Source organism: Oryx dammah, unplaced genomic scaffold, assembly GCF_014754425.2.
Source record: "Oryx dammah isolate SB20612 unplaced genomic scaffold, SCBI_Odam_1.1 HiC_scaffold_27, whole genome shotgun sequence".
In the NCBI taxonomy this organism is placed as follows: Eukaryota; Metazoa; Chordata; class Mammalia; order Artiodactyla; family Bovidae; genus Oryx; species Oryx dammah.
Genome location: NW_024070211.1, coordinates 21,933,329 through 21,945,706, shown reverse-complemented (window position 1 = coordinate 21,945,706; position 12,378 = coordinate 21,933,329). Strand labels below are relative to the sequence as shown.

Genomic DNA, 12,378 nt, shown 5'->3' with positions numbered 1-12,378 from the left:
TTCCAGGGGTAGAAGACTGTGTGTGTGTGTGTGTGTGTGTGTGTGTGTGTGTGTGTGTGTGTGCGTGCATGCACGAGGGGGAGAGAGAGAGAGAACAAAAAAATTTAACTGCTTAATCATGGCAGGGAAATAAAACCTAGAAAGTGATAATAAGGCAAACATCCCAACGTTAAGTTTGAAATCTGGAAGAGAAAGTGAGGTGAAACAGATGGGTCATTAGGTTCTGAGGCTGTGACATTTGGAAGCCAGTCACATTTTCTTTGAAACTGTGAATAAACAGCTTGGAAATAGTCTAGGATGTTCTTTTCTGATTCTCGTTTTATTCCATTTGACTCAGGGCACAGAAAAGCAATTGTTGGTTAAATTGTCTTGCTGTAATTAATTGCTGGGATGTATTAGTTTGAAAATATTTTTTCTTATATTTGATTTCAGTATAACTGGGACTTAAGCTTATATATGGGTCCAGGGATCTTTATGGAACTGCCCTCCTGGTTTACGTTCTGTCTCATAGAATTATATTTTTGACAAATGTATATACAACCTCATAGCATCTTGATGCTGGAAGAGACCTCAGTAATGTGGAAATTAGTGAAGACCAAGCAAATGAGAACACACAGGGCTATCTATTCAGACTTTGCTGTAGCAAGGCAGTCAGCCACCAGGATTGGCAGAAACTCAAGGCAAGGAGAAAGTGCAAAGCTTTATATTGGGAAAAAAGGACTGCTTCAGGTATGCCCTCAGTGGAGGCAGTTGGCATAGGCGAGTTGCAGGCAACCTAACCTAGAAACAGGGTTGTTGTTTTGTTGCTAAGTCCTGTCCTACTTTTTGTGACCCCCATGGACTGTAGCCCATCAGGCTCCTCTCTCCATGGGATTTCCCAGGCAAGAATACTGGAATGGGTTGCCATTTCCTTCTGCAGGGGATCTTCCTGACCCAGGGATTGAACCCATGTCTTCTGCATTAGCAGGTGGATATTTATCACTGAGCCATCTGGGAAGCCCAGAAGCAGGGTATCTTATGTTATTGTTAGGGGAACATATTTGACTTTCTCTGGTCCTATGTTAAAAGCAGGGATAAAAACTGGGGAAGCTGACAGTTTGTAATCAAATCCTGTCTGTTTTGAGCCAATTCTTACACAGGTTGCAGTTTGCTAGAGACAGCAGTCCAAAGTCTCTACAAGTCTGACTTATGCATTGCAGGTTAGCTTTCTAGACTGATTACTGTAGATCAGCTAGAATTCTATTTTTACATGTGGTCTGGCAAGTTTACATCTGTATCTTCAGTCTTTCAGTGATTATCCAAAACAAACGTAGAAAGAATAAATAAATTCATGAAGGACAAATTGCCACAGGTTTTTTTTTTTTTAACGATTAATAGTTTTTATATGTGTGGCCCTGTTTCATTTTAAAAATATTAAAAATGTAGGATATGATTAGATCCTTCAAATTAAATTGGGAAAGTTAGGCAGGGCTGGTCTTATGTCCATTTTGTAGTTAAGCAAAGCAGAGCTACAAGAGAAAAAAACAAGGGCTTAGGGTCATGGGTCACCAGCCATGTGGCCACAGTGGCTAAGGATTCCAGCTGGGCCTCTCAGATCCCTCTCCCAGCTGCTTACTGTATTACAAACTATTCTATCTCTGCCCCACAGATTCGAATAACGGGGAACCAAAGTATGATATTTGTCTTATCACACTGCTGGAAGATGATGAGTGTTTGATCTTACATGCAAAAAAAAAAAAAAACACAAAATACAGATTCTCTGAACCTATTCTGTCTCTGTTCATTATACTCTTTCCCAAAGATTCTTTATTTGAATTAAACTTTCAACCTGGCAAATTTTACAGCTTGTGATTGTCAGGTAATTAGATTTTTGAAAATACCGTTAGCTCTGTGCCACTTGAATACATTTGTATCGCTCACCAGATCCCCTTGTTCCATTAGGAATGGTGTATTTCCTACACACATTGGAAAGATGCCAGAGGATTTAGGAAAACTACTCCATAAATGAGTTAGTTACATACCCACTGAGCAATATGCTAAGAGCTAGAGGCACCAATGGGAAAAAAAAGCAAAATCAACACTCAGATCCTGCCTTTAAAGAACTCGGGGCCTTTTAAGAAGAACAAGTACACAGAAAAAAATGATACAAGACAATGTCAGTACAGAGATGTTATCCTACCATGGGCTATATATGGGGTAGGGTGGCTTCAAAGGATACTTAAACTGAGTAAAGATGACTGAGGAAAGAGTTCTCCGATGAAAGGAAAGGATTTAAGTGTTTTTCAGTGCAGGTGAGGTAGGAGATAGTAGCTATAGAAACCAGTATTGTTTTTGTTGGAGAGGGAGTAGAGAGGAAGAAGCTACAGCTAATTTATTGATGTTTCTTGAATACAGTGCTCAAGTAAGAAGTGAAAAAGTTAAAGAGGCAAAGAGTGAGATGGAGAATCATGTGGGTCATAGGGAGCTTAGACATACTTCTGTAACAGGAAGCTTCTGGAAGGATTTTAGCCAGGGATATATTATGAATAGATTTGCATTTTTTGTTTTTGTTTTTTGTCTTTAAATGCTTATCTATATGCACTACAGAATGACTATCACCTCAGTTCTCTGAAATAACATTATTCTGAATGTAGCAAGCTGGTATCACTCTTAAACCATATTTATTTACTACATATGCTCTTTTAAAAATTAGGAAGTGATTATATTTTTTAAAAAATTTCCCATAGGCTATTTTTTTAAAAATTGAAGAGTAGTTTATTTACAGTGTTGTGTTAGTTTTAGATGCATAGCAATCATTCAATTTTATATATGTATATACATTCTATACATAGAAATTTATATATGTATATATCCAGGCAACGCTTTAACCTCTGAGCCACCGGGGAAGCCCAAATAATTTATATACATATATACATTTCTATATGTATCTACATTTCTATATATAGAAATACATATGTATATAAATGTGTATATATATACATATAGAAATATATAGGTATAGAAATGTTTGTATACATTTTTATGTACAGAAATGTATACATATTATATATAGATGTATTTCTATATTTGTTGTTGTTTAGTTGTTAAGTCGTGTCTGACTCTTTTGTGACCCCTTGGTGGACTGTAGCTCACCAAGCTCCTCTGCGCATGGGGTTTCCCAGGCAAGAATACTGGAGTGGGTTTCCATGTCCTTCTCTATGGGAATCTTCCCAACCCAGGGATCAAACCCACGTCTCCTGTATTGGCAGATTTTTTACCAGTGGACCATCAGGGAAGCCATACATATGTAATATCTATCTATCTATATATTCATATGTATATTCTTTTCAGATTCTCTTCCTTTATAGATATTACAAAGTATTGATATAACCCCCTGTGCTATCTGGTACGTCCTTGTTTGTATCTATATAATGTATATAATACGTATAATATTATAGTACTATAGAGTGTGTATCTGTTAGTTCCAAACTATATGTGCTTTTAAATACTAACGTATATGACTTACAGTATGGCTATCACATCTAGTCCCTGAAAAAACACTTGATCAAATTTGCGTTTTACACAGATCACTTTGGCAGTATATGGAGCTTATTTTTTGGGAAGTCAAAGACAGAGTCAAGGAGGTAAGTTTGGTGATGATTAGAGCTTGAACCAGAAGAGCTGAGATAGACATGATAGAAAGAGCAACAGAAGGTAAAACAAGATATTCACAAATAAAATCTGTAGAATTTGCAGACTGATGGATTGGAGAGTAGCAGTTAAAAAAGAGATAGATAAGTTTCTAACTTGGATGGTTGGCAGAACAGAAGGAATCATTAGTTTAGTTAGAAATGGTGTCAGCACAGTATGTGAAATGTTAAATTTGTTTTATCTAAGGGACATCCAGATGGAGTCATCCAGTAGGCAGTTGGATGAATACGTCTACAGCTCAGGAGAATGGTCCAGCCTTCCCATAAACTATTTAGAAACCACCAGCCTCAAACAATTGCTAGTAGAATCCTGCAGGATGAAATCATAGAAAGAATATATTCTTTCAAGTTGTGACTGTAATTTTTAGTCAACACAACCCAAATGGAAGGGACACTTGGAGGAAGAGAAGGTAGGAATGACACAGAAAAGGTGTTAGATAACATACCACAGAAAAATGGCCATCAGTGATGCCAAGAGAATTGAAAATATCAATAAGAGAGTAATACACAGATTAATCTGATAACTCTCTTATTGTAATGATGTAAAGAGAGTGGCTTAAAAGTGTCTTCTAAATTTGCCAACTAAAAGGCACTAGGTGATTTTAGCAAAAGCACTTTGTAGTAGAGTGGCTGGGCTAAATTTATGTTACAGGTAAGTAGCAGAATGAATGGAAGATGAGAATGTAAAGAAAAGGACTGTAAAAGTGCTTTTTATGAAGTTTCCTTGAAGATTTGCACCAGGGAGGAGTTACTGAAGAAAACTCAAGGTTCATTGAGGTTCTCCATTCCAAAGCTATAACTGTTTCTCACTGATGATAACCTGCAAAGCTTGGAAAAACAGGTCCGTGTGATGTGGCCCTGATTTATTTAAATGTTATCATTCTAACACACCTAAGTTTCCAAAAATACATTTAAATATTTTATAAAATATGAAATATTTTCTATAAATTAGAAACACATTAAATATTCTTTAATTTTTAAAGGAATCTGGGGAAGATGTGACTTTTGTTTAAGATAATATAATTCTGGTTAATATGCAGAATCCACAGAGGAGCTGAAGGTTCGGAGCCACAGCACGGAGCCAATACCAAAGTTGGACAGCAAAGAGAGAGGCCATCATGGGGCATCGTCCTCCAGAGAGCCTATCAAAGCTCAGGAATGGGATGGGACCCCTGGACCACCTGTGGTCACCAGCAGACTGGGAAGATGCTCCGTGAGCCCCACATTACTAGCAGGAAACCACAGCTCAGGTAAGAAAGAGAGTAATCCCCCAAATGGTAAGTCCTCATGGCTCTAGAAACTGTTTTTAAGCAATTATCCCTTAGAAAATCATAACCACAGGTATCTCTGTCTCTACTCATAGAGACGTGTAAGTAGCCCTTCGCACAGAAGGAGGGAACAGTATGTGGTACACTCCAGGGAACATTCTTCACATGGATGATGGAGAAGTGAATGGTGCTTTTCAGAGCTGTACAGTGCAGCAACCCTGACAATTCCAACCATCTGTACTAAATTTCTTAACAAAACAAAACAAAAAAACCCTAAGGGCTCATCTAAAGCCGTTTTCATTTTATAAAGTTGCAGTAAGTTAGAGTTTATGCCTCCTTTGCTTTAAAAAAGATTTTAGACTACTGGGGAAAATAAATAGGAAGTAACATGGAGAATAAAAATGTAGCAAAGATGATTGGAAGGCAATAGAGAGAGCACATATTATAAGGTATCTGATGTCATAAGATGAAGACGGTAACTGGTCATTGGGCAAGGTACTATGTTTCCATATAAGTTGAAAGAGTTACAGAATTATAATCTAATACATCTTAAATTCACAAGTTGAAATTAAAATCTGAAATGCAGTTTTGCAATGTTAATTGTTGTTGTTTAGTCGCTAAGTCCTATCTGACTCTCTACAACCTTGTGGGTTGCAGCAATATTAATAGATAAATATTATTAAACAACATTTTAAAAAATACAGAATATATGTGCTTTGAATTGATCGATCGACATAGTGGATTCACAGAGAACTGTCAACTGAAATAAACAACAATCAGGCAGACGCATGTAGTTTTCAGGTTTCTATTCTTTAAGAGTGTTAGGACTCTGAAAGAAAAGACCAATCCTTTAATGTTCTTTTCAACTCTGATAGTCATCTTGGAAAGCAATTAGCGTGAATTTAGCCTGGGGTCTCTAACTGTCATGCACAAGTTAAAATTGGAACAGGATGAATGATATATGTATTGGGGAAAGGATGCTTCCAGAACATTAGCCAGGCGAGGCAGAACAATAGCTTCCTCTGACTTAAATGTAACTAAAAGCTTTGGTGATATTGCCATATCACATATCATATGGGTCATCAACTTAATAGCATGAGTTCAAATTTCAGAGAAGGAACATGTGAATTTAGTAGAAATCTAAAAATAGATTTTTGATCATAAAATATAAATATCTATAGGTATATGAGAAGATATCTATTCATTTTGTCATGAAGAAGAAAAACATAGGACACAAATGGAATTTTGTAGGATAAAAGCCACTCCCAAAGAAGGTTGACATCACTATTCTATTGGGAATTGTGATTCATTTTAGTTTATTTATTAGTGTATTATTAAGGTATATTTTTGGTTATTTTGTTATTAGTATATTATTTATTGTATTGTTTTTCATTATTTGGTTATTAATATATTAGTATCAGTAATGTTTTTAATTATTAGTATATTTTTAGTGATTAAGTTTGTGCCACTATCCAAAAAAAAAAAAATGTATTTGCTCCTACTGTGACCACAGATATTTTATAAAATCCAGAAGCATTAGCTGAATGTTTATTATGTAACAGCCACTGTTTGAGGATCTGTGAGTACAGTAACGAGTAAGACATCTTCATATTTGGGGCCTCAAGGCAAGTGCAGGACAGATGAGTGGATCATTGCAATAGAATGTATTGTATACAAATAATATGCAAACCTAGTAGGGAGAAAGAAGTTACTTTTTCTTGGGAGGGTATGATTTCAGGGAAAACAATGAGAAGCTTTCGGTATATAGATGAAATCATCATTGCTTAAAAAGGTAACACTTTGAGCTAGAGCTTGAACTATCAGAAACCTGCTCACCAAGAGGACACAGAAGAAATGTCTGCCTTCTAAATGAAAATCTGAAATACTGTAGGATAGACTCTAGCACGTTTGCTGTGACGATTTACAGAAGGTTTACTGAAGAAACCACAAAGTAGGTTGGGACCAGAAAGCAAGAATCGTGAAGGGCCTTGTGCATTAAGCAGAAATTCTTTCAGTCACAGAGTACCAATTAACAGTGGCTAAAGTAACCCTGGCTTCTGTTAAGACCCCATAGCCTGGAGCAGGAGGTAGGTGGTTTCAAGATTCTTGTAACTGTTTCATGATATCATCGAGGACTGAGAAGCTTCCTGTCCTATAACTCTTCTCTTTTGCTACCCTGGATGGTACCTTTGTGATCACTAGCTGAGGAGATGGTTCTGAGTATCATGTTCCAGAAGACTCTCTTTTTGATCTACTTGGGCAAATCTGGGAAGCATCCTCTAGATCAATCACTGAGTGAAGAGGAAGGGACTTCCATGAGCTTATAGAGGGCCTTTCTTTCCCTTACATAAGGAGACCTCTGCTTTATACTTGAAGATGAAATCAACAGTCTGTTTGCAGGGAGTGTAGCATAAGCAGTGGACAGTTATCTGTCCCATTGTGGTGAGGTTTGGCACATTATGTGGTGGACTTTTGTAGTCATTTGTATATTTTTAAGATAGATAAAATATAAATTTAGTTTTCATCATGAAAAGCCCAATGATAACGCCAAGCCTTCAAGCATAGTCAGCATTATTGCTGAGTCCAGGCTTGTATGGCTCACTGCAGGACAGGTCAATAAATTGAGAGATGAGTTATTGGGGCAAGGAATAGTAACTTTACTTGTAAAATCATCAGACTCAGAAGATGGTGGACTAGTGTCCCAAAGAACCATCTTCCTCAAGTTAGAATTCTGGTTTTTTTAATTCTGAAAAGGGAAGGAGTGTGGCTGGATGCTTCCAGCTTCCTGGTGCCAGAATCCTTTGTACTTGCAGTTGTCCAGATAGGCCTGGTAATGTGTTCCTGCAAACCTCCAATAAGACAAGTGTTATTTTCTGTTCTGTAACTTTTTACCTTTGTATGAATGGGAAGCTATTATCAGAAACTTGAAAATGTCCTATCTTGTATATATATTTCAGGCTATAGGCAAACCTGGCTCCCTGGGTGGTGCTAGTGGTAAAGAACCTGCCTGCCAAAGCAAGAGACATAAGAGACCTGGGTTGGATCCCTGTATCAGGAAGATCTCCTGGAGAAGGGAATGGCAACCCACTCCAGTATTCTTGCCTGGATAATCCCATGGACTGAGGAACCTGGGGGGCTACAGTCCATAGAGTCACAAAGAGTCGGACATGACTGAAGTGACTTAGCACCGAATATGTTTGGCTCATAGGCAAAAGTAGTTTACAAAAGGCGCAGAGTTAGCATGACTGAGCACAGACGACAGAACAGAGCATAGAGCTAAAGGAGTAGATTCAATAAGGAGCCAGGTTTGCTCTTCTCTGTTACAACATGAGATGTGGAGCAAGGCTAAGTTGGGAAAGCCAGTATTTACATTTTGATGATGTTAATTTGGACATGCTCTGGGTGGTCTAACTGAGAAGTTAGCATACAGCTGGAATTGTACGTCTAGAGCTAAAGAGATTTAGTGATGTTAGAGGATGAGACTAGGGCTTTTTGACATGGCTAGTACCGTGAAACTGGATGATTCTAATTTAGGAGGGCAGGAAACTCAGATGAGAAGAGGACTGAAACTGTACCCCGGGGAGTCCAAACGTTTCTAAGTGCGGGCAGAGAAGGAGGAACCTGTGAAACAACTGGAAACAAAACCATCAAATAATACACAAATGGAGTTTACTGAACACAGCATGTTGCATAAAAATGGGTAAACTGTAATATGTCTTTGACCTGACATAATTCTTCTATAAGATTCAGAGTGTAAACTGAATTTATAATGTGCTTTCTCTTCCTTCAACTGAAAACTCCTGAAGCATCTCTTTCAGTTGATGGCACCTAAAAATCTCCTCTTCTGGGTCCTTAAGTTCAGTTTGTAGAGTGATAAATTGACTACTGACCAGAAGAAATAGCACAAATAGCTTTCGTTTCTCCGACTCTCCATCTTAGATTATGAAGGAAGTAAATAAGGTGGAAGAAAAGATTTTTGTTACAATTTTGATAAAGACTTTTTTTATCCATTTTACAAGAAATGTGAAGTGCCGGGGCAAATATAGAGTTACATATACAGTGTCCGTGCCAATTAGGTCTTCTTCAGTGATAGTGAAACATATTGGCATGATATAGTGCTTGAAAGAACATTACAAGAATTGAACTTTTAGAAGTCCGTGCATCCCAAATAGTGGGTTAACCCAAAAGTTCATCTGAGTTTCCATAAGCTGGGAGATCCAACCAGTCCATTCTAAAGGAACTCAGCCCTGGGTGTTCCTTGGAAGGAATGATGCTGAAGCTGAAACTTCAATACTTTGGCCACCTCATGCGAAGAGTCGACTCATTGGAAAGACTCTGATGCTGGGAGGGATTGGGGGCAGAAGGAGAAGGGAATGACAGAGGATAAGATAGATGGATGGCATCACCGACTCGATGGACGTGAGTTTGAGTGAACTCCAGGAGATGGTGATGGACAAGGGAGGCCTGGCGTGCTACGATTCATGGGGTCGCAAAGAGTCAGACACGACTGAGTGACTGAACTGAACTGAACTGAACTGAAGCTGTTACAGAACAAATGTTTTGGCCAACCCCATAGATCGTTGAAATACTATCTGTTGAGCCTACTCATATTCCAGTTTTGAGAGGAAAAGTGAAAGTTGCTCAGTCATGTCCAACTCTTTGCTACCCCATAGACTATACAGTCCATGGAATTCTCCAGGCCAGAATACTAAGGAGAATAGGAAAATATTTGTTATGTTGGTAGGTCTAATTTTTCTAAAAAGGAAGGACCTAAAATGTGCCAATTCTATATTAGAAAAGGGTATAGTTCTACTAGAAGAAGAGATTTAGTATTTGAATTATAAAGTTCACTCACCTTTGGGGTTTTAAACAAATGGGACACTCCTTAAAGAATCACCTCCATCAGTGAGATGGCCTTCATCCAGACTAGGTAAATAGCTATGTGAACAGAACATGTTGGACTTGGTATTTTGGAACAGAAGAGAGTGACTCAGTATTTACGCTTTATCCCTCTTCTCCTCACACCTCCTCTTCATTATTGTATCCTTGACACGGGGCTGCTGGATGAGGAATATTCCTGCGCTACGCTAGAACTGCAAGTGATAACCCTCCTCCCTAAACAAGGAATCACACAGCTCCGCACCGACACTCGAAAGGAGTGAAAATGCCACCAGTTCCAACTTTAAATCCCCCTTCTCTGTCAGTCGACTTTCTGCCTCTGGCTCTTTCTCTCTCTCTCACTGACACACACACTTAGATACACACAGACACACTCACACACATACATGCACACAAAGACACAAACTGCTACTAGTCACAGACTATTTGCTTGAAATGGTTGCTCTTAACAGCTCTTCTGAGGAATAAAGGAAATGCTGAAGTAAAGCAGATGAGTGTATCAGGAGATCTCAGTTCTAATTATTGGTGCCACTGTTTGCTGTGGCATTCTTTTCAAGTCACTGTTGTTTAGTAAATCAGAAATTCCCCAGAGGGGAGAGTCTTGCAGGTAGTAGAGAACTGGGACCCCAATGCTCATGAAAACAATGAGAAAAAGTAGAAATTATACCAGTATATATTGTATTCATAGCAATTTAGATTTCAAAAACTAAATCAATTAACACGTAGTTTCTAAGCTTGTATCCATCTCTGTTATGTTTTTTTGGGGGCAAACACAGATACACATTATAGGGTATGTAAAACATAAACATGGTCTCTGCCACTCTAAAACACTACTATGCTTCTTTTTGACACAAAACTATTGAACATAAATTAATTAGATTATAATTGAATGTATTATTTTTCTTATTATCTCTACTTTTGTTTATTTATTTATTTTTAATTTTTTATCTCTACTTTTAAATTCATTCAGAGAACAAAAAATGAGGGCAAGCTAGAAAAAGGATGGAGGGATTATTGGGACACATTGAGTCTTTAAACAGGATTGTATCGGGTCTTTTGAAAAAATCATTTATTACTAGTATTAATTGAGTAGAAATCTAGAATGAGGACTTTCTACATGGGATGAAGAAGATAAGTAGCACATCAGACTTCCTTGTCCATCACCATCTCTCAGAACTGGCTCAAACTCATATCTATGGAGTCAGTGATGCCATCCAACCATCTTATCCTCTGTTGTCTCCTTCTCCTCCTGCCTTCAATCTTTCCCAGCATCAGGGTCTCTTCCAGTGAGTCAGCTCGTCTCATTAGGTGGCCAATGAATTGGAATTTCAGCTTCAGCATCAGTCCTTCCAATGAATATTCAGGGTTGATTTCCTTTAGGATTGAATGGTTTGATCTCCCTACAGTCCAAGGGACTTTCAAGAGTCTTCTCCAGCATCACAATTCAAAAGCATCAGTTACTTGGTGTTCAGTCTTCTTTATGGTCCAACTCTCACATGCGTATGTTACTAATGGAAAAACTATAGCTTGGATTGAATTATACGGACCTTTGTCGGCTAAGTGATGTCTCTGCCTTTTTAATATGCTTGTCATAGCTTTCCTTCCTAGGATCAAGTGTCCTTTTCTACTCTACTTCATATTCTAATCATGTCTTTGAAGACTGGAAAGACCACAAAGATGTGAATGTTTTAGCCAAAGAGTATATAGGATATCTTAGAAGAAGATTTGGCAGAATGGGAACCATTTAATATAAGCAACTGAAAACTAGGATTCAAGAAAGGGAACTATATACAATTGAACCCAAGAGTGTAGTCTTTGAAAACTGATGATTAGTTGATTTATAAGAAAGATGCTTTCCTCTTGAAGTTCTGAAACATACTTTACTTGATAACCTGAGATAACTGGTAACTTTGCTGATAAACCTCCAGACAACCATAACTGAAATTGTGAAAGTTTCATGTGCACAAGTTTCAGTTATTCAGAAAGTCTCATGTGCACAAGTTTCAGTTATTCAGAAAGTCTCATGTGCACAAGTTCAGAGAATGAAAAACACGTGAGAAACATGCATTGGGCTGCAGGACTGAGGACAGTGGAATAGTATTTATGACAATAATTCCTAGAAAACCATAATAAATCAATGTTGTCTTCCCTCTTTGTTTATGTAAGCCATGCTTTACAGTGATGTTAATAAAGTAATATTTTGGTGTTAATAACATGTAACACTGCTATGCCCCAGTTTATCTTTATAGAAAAGATAAAGGGAATCTCACCATGTTGATTGTTATGAGGACTAAATTGAGAAATGTATAAGCAGGTCTGGTACAGATCTGACTTGTAATAGCTAAGAGACCATGGTTTATTCTGTTCCCATTCAGTTTTATTAGAAAGATCTCCAATTCTTTTTTTCTAGGACAAAACCTGAGTATTTCCTTTGGAAAGCTCAACTCATTGCAAATATAAGGTTATCTTGAGTCACACAGAATATAATTGGCTATAGGACTACTACTAATAGGACCACTACA

The 12,378-nt window shown here is 37.8% G+C and overlaps 1 protein-coding gene across 1 annotated transcript in view; it reads left to right on the top strand.

Moving 5' to 3' along the window:
- The window catches only part of NYAP2 (neuronal tyrosine-phosphorylated phosphoinositide-3-kinase adaptor 2), a 308,670-nt gene that overhangs the window by 222,414 nt on the left and 73,878 nt on the right, over positions 1-12,378 (top strand). Inside the window, exon 5 of the mRNA XM_040228470.1 lies at positions 4,730-4,939. Coding sequence (XP_040084404.1) covers positions 4,730-4,939 — 210 coding nt within the window. The remainder of the gene's footprint in view (positions 1-4,729; positions 4,940-12,378) is intronic.